Source organism: Varroa jacobsoni, unplaced genomic scaffold (assembly GCF_002532875.2).
Source record: "Varroa jacobsoni isolate VJ856 unplaced genomic scaffold, vjacob_1.0 scaffold_201, whole genome shotgun sequence".
Lineage (NCBI taxonomy): Eukaryota > Metazoa > Arthropoda > Arachnida > Mesostigmata > Varroidae > Varroa > Varroa jacobsoni.
Window position 1 is genome coordinate 545046 of NW_019213103.1, and position 4698 is coordinate 549743.

General features: G+C 35.7%; 1 protein-coding gene across 2 annotated transcripts in view; it reads right to left on the reverse strand.

Annotated features, from left to right (window-relative positions):
- The window catches only part of gdl (gonadal protein gdl), a 25204-nt gene extending 24598 nt beyond the window's left edge, over nucleotides 1-606 (reverse strand). The window contains exon 1 of one of the 2 annotated variants that reach the window (XM_022855305.2): nucleotides 310-606. In XM_022855305.2, the coding sequence (XP_022711040.1) occupies nucleotides 310-395 (86 nt within the window). In that variant the 5' untranslated portion in view covers nucleotides 396-606. The remainder of the gene's footprint in view (nucleotides 1-309) is intronic. The other variant, XM_022855304.2, reaches the window with a different exon arrangement.
- Nucleotides 607-4698: the final 4092 nt, after the last annotated feature.

Genomic DNA, 4698 nt, shown 5'->3' on the forward strand with positions numbered 1-4698 from the left:
TGAAAGTTGACTTAAACGCGGCTCTTTCTATTAAATTATTATTCATTTTTATCATTCATATAACAGGTATATATTCCCTTTCCATAGCTTCTGAAAACAATAATTGGTTTTTACATGATTGTGTTTACGAATAATATGAATCTGAAGATAATACTGGTAACTTGAATAACTTCACGATATTAATAAAATTATGTGGTGATCAGATGTACATGTGCTTTACCTTGGTTCAAGTAAGATGTGTTTTCACGGCATTTATTTACTGTATGTCCTTGGGCATATACTCTATGAATAAATATGGAGTCAACAAACCTGGGGATTTCCTTCCACATTTCTTCAATGACTACTCTTAAAGCGGTTTCTCTTTGTAATTGTGCCCATTCATCCATATCTGGCATGACACACACAAAGTCAATAACACTATTTCCACTGTTACACAGTATTTCACTTTGAAATTGTTGAAACTATTGTTGATTGCTAGCTCAATGTTTCTCGCATCAGATGTTATTTTTAATAAATACTTTATTGTTTATTATTGTACTGCCCCAATTAAGTTTTGCACGTTGTTTTTAAAATGTTCACAGTGAACTCCTTTACAAAAGAGCAGTTCTTAAGGAGAATCAAAAAATAACAGTAGTAATTAATGAATAAGACTATCTCTTTGTTCGGCTATTTTAGCTTGCACTGTGATGCAGACGAATTCAGCTAAATATGTTTGTCAATAGAGCGACGCGATGCCGATCCACGTGCCTGCAGAAGATCTTGCAGATTAAATAAAATGTATTGTTCAATACGATGTATTAAAATAAGAGTGCAATACAACCGTATTTGTCTTCACAGTTTCCGGGCCGTCGACTGCTGCCGTTTTATAACGTACAAAGCCGCGATAAAAAGTGCATCCAGGTGCATATGCGTTGAATATTTGTTTCTTTAGTTAGTAACACGTCTCATATTTTATGTATCCATGTTGAAAATATATACATCGACGCAGCGTGTTATACGGCCAAGTATATATATATAACTGGTGCTCAATCGGATAGTTTCAGCTTTCAAGACTAATTGTGCAGTTATAAAGCGAAAATAATTTTCAAAAGTTTTTGACTATAAAACCAATATTATTCAACTCCTTTACATGCCGACAAAGACATTTTTAAATTGCTAGCAACCGATGCGATATCGCTTCGGACATTAGCATCTAATCACTGCTTGCAGCGGCACTTGGCGCCACTTTCTTGGGGCATTCTCTTTTTGCTGTGTCAGTCATAAGTAGATTCTGTTGTTACATCTTACTAATTTTTCATGGTGATTCAGAACACTTGTTATTTCCTGTACTTCTCAAATCCATGATTTTACTATTCTCCAGACGTATTCTTCGAGACTGAAGTCTGTCGAATTTGCGAGCTACAGCAGCATTTGAAAGTTATTGGCAGCGAGTAACCTAAGTTACTTGCTGCCAGTAAATATCGTTTCAAACACTTTGAGCTCTATGACATTGTGTGCGAAGACGCGGTCACTGTCAGGAAATCGTTCTTGTACCTGAAACAGCACCCTGGTGTCGATAACCTCAGCATATTCGCGATGTCTTAATATTCCGTATGCAAAATCTATCATCTCAGTACTTTTTGTTAGAAAGCATAGACCATATCATAAATTCTGAAGGATATTTATTCTTTCGCATGACGCAGTTTTCGGGAAATCATTTGTCAATACGCCTGACGGCGTGATGCCATTTCTTCCGATGATTCAAGATTCGTTTGAGAAACAAGCTCTTTCCAGTTCCCGATGGTTTGTCCAAACGGGTTTACGTCATTATTTAACCAAGGTTTCTTGCCAGAACTACTACTCTTGAACTCAATCTCTTTGAGTAGGCGGCGAAGTCCAATTTTGCAAACAGGGGGTTTACGGCTTTTTAGTATGCTCTGGAGGGCATTAAGAGGCAAACCTATTTTTTATAGTAAGAACTTTTTTATTTGTGTTATCAATTTTATGCGATAACAACGAGAGGGTTTCCTTTAACTTTCAGTTTTAAGGACTGCATAATGGAAATGTTTTAGCAGTTTCGCATTGTGTACATTTATTTTAATGCAGCAGTCTATTAACCAGTGTTTTCTACTCTGCAGTGACATCTGTTCTTTTTCCAATTTCGACACTTTACATATGAAAAAAAACTCCAAGTAGTCAATCTCATCTAGTTAGCACCACCACTTAGTTGTTCGGCACTGCTTATCGTCGTGAGTGTGTTCGTACCGGCCGTGCATAGTACGAGATATCAGCACGAAATGTAAAGCTGGTCCTGCTAAGATCCGATTAAAGCAATCTATCATACTTGCGCTCGCTGAAATACGATATGTCGGTTTTACGTATTACGCTATTTGTCAGAAATTTAAGTCCAGACACGTGAAGTACTAACGTAGTAGATAAGTAGAACGTGCGTTATAGAAGAACGTTGCTTATATATGTATAGGCAGGGGTGGATAGGAGTGGTTTAGGATCATTTACATCAGAGCAATGTTTCAATATGAAAATTTGAACACAGAACCATACTTTGAAATTAAATATACTTTCTATCACAGTTTGATGATATCGTCCTTTTTTTTTCATTTAAACTATTTTAGGTGCGCAGATCGATTTTTCTCCAATCGAAGCTGTTATTCTGGTGCATATTTAGATTTTATGGTGCTAGCCTATTTGTCTGTCTACAATATTTTTTCTAGACTCAAATCTTGAAAATGACAGAACTAAATTATAATAAGTAGTTTTTTTTTTTTTTTTTTAACAAAAAGCCTACCTTCCATCAGCTGGCATCATACTTTTTAAATTGAACCTTCTAAATAATGTTGAAAATCTTAGCAAAATCAATTAAACGCTACTATTTAAGTGTTCATCTGCGAGCCAGATCTGATATTTTTGGATTCAAAACGATTATGGGTTTGCACAAAAAATAATTAGTACAAGACGCCCAAGTAATTTTCCTGCATATAGAGACACTTACATATTTGTGTTCGGGAATTTTTTTTTGACATATGATAAATCTTTGCATTACGGTTCCCGATAATTTGTGTGCTCAAATTTTTTCCCTAAACCCGATTATTTTCAAGATAAATCTGAGAACGATTCTACTGTGTAAGCACCCTATATATAAAGCAGACTGAAACGAAGAAAACCAATTTGACTCTTTTCATTAGTCCTATTAAGCCCGTTTAATATCGAATAGCGTCATCTTTTATCGTAGACTTGACCTAGCTAATGATGCACGCTATTATTAACTCGTAAACCTGAAGCGTTGTGATTATTATGTACCCCAAAAATCAGAAAATATACAGTTATTGCTTGCATAGTTTATATGCGTAGTTAACGAAATAGTTGGCATCAGAATATATGTTTTTAGTAATGTGTTTCTTTGACACGTTCTTATTTAAGTTCATAATATTATATCAATTTTCTGAAATATTTGATACGCTGAAATTTACTGAGGTCTAAAAAAAACTAGCAGAGCCTCGAGACATAATTGCTTCAGTTACAGAATTAAAACTGAATCAAGAAAAAGCCGTGACTTTCAAATTAAGTATATTTTATTCTAATGTTATCAAAAATTTTAATGAAAATTTACTCGTTTCGTTAAAGCGACCATTAGACTGTTCACTCGAATCACAATAGAACGTTTCAAATACCACGACAATAGATTTTATCTGGTGGATTTTATCGATTAGTTGAAATATCGGCTAGATATAATGAAGTATTAGTCATAAAAGTGGAAATTTTCAGATAAAAGCGGAACACCGTCGATCATACGATAATCTAGGCAAACTTATATAGCCAAACGTCACCTTTGCTAGTACCTTCAATAGCAATGCGAACTGAAAACAGCTATTTGTTTCTTCTCGCGGGCATCATTCGTCTTTATTTTTCAGTACAATAGCTTTTAATGTGGATGACGCACAGATTTAGTAAGGGTATCCTTTTTTAGAGCTTGAACTTTCTAACTCCACGTAGGTGTAGAGGGTCCAAGAAATTATCGAAAACCGTTTATTTGCAATAAAATATAAGGTTTTACTCAGCTAGGAACTACTGAAAAATTCTTTCTTCGCTTTGATCTCGGTGACTATGAAGCCAAAGCTACGCCAGTGTCGTTGGAATTTGTTTGAAAAAACTTGCTCATCGAAGGTGTGTAAGGCATTCTCAATACAACTGTCAGCTTCCCTTTTGCGTCTCCCTTAGTAGCGAAGCTTATGCAAATGGCTGTTCCGCGACGAATTGTTGTATTATATATAAGATGTTGCGGTTCGCAGTTCTAGTTCATATAGGCTGCCCTCTGAGCTGTAGATGTCTACTGAATGAATAATCAGATCGCTTGTTGACAAGATAGCTACTCAAATCGTATTTAGGGTACTACTTGATGTAAAAATTCTTGTGGCCGTTTTTGCAGCACCGTCATTTTGCACCGAACCTTCCATCCAACCGAACCACCTGAGAAGAACTTAGTGTAGAATAGCAATGCTACAATAACCATGTGTGACTCAGTAGGTAATTTACCCATGTTATTCTGTTTTCACTGCAGAGCAAGGGAAACAACTAAAGGGGAACGCCTTTTTTCTTGTGCTTCAAAGGAATGGATTGTCTTCTGTCTGCAAATTATGGTAGTACTTTGCCACGTAAAAACAGGCGAGGTCTGTTTTCTAAATGGTAATATATACATAGATA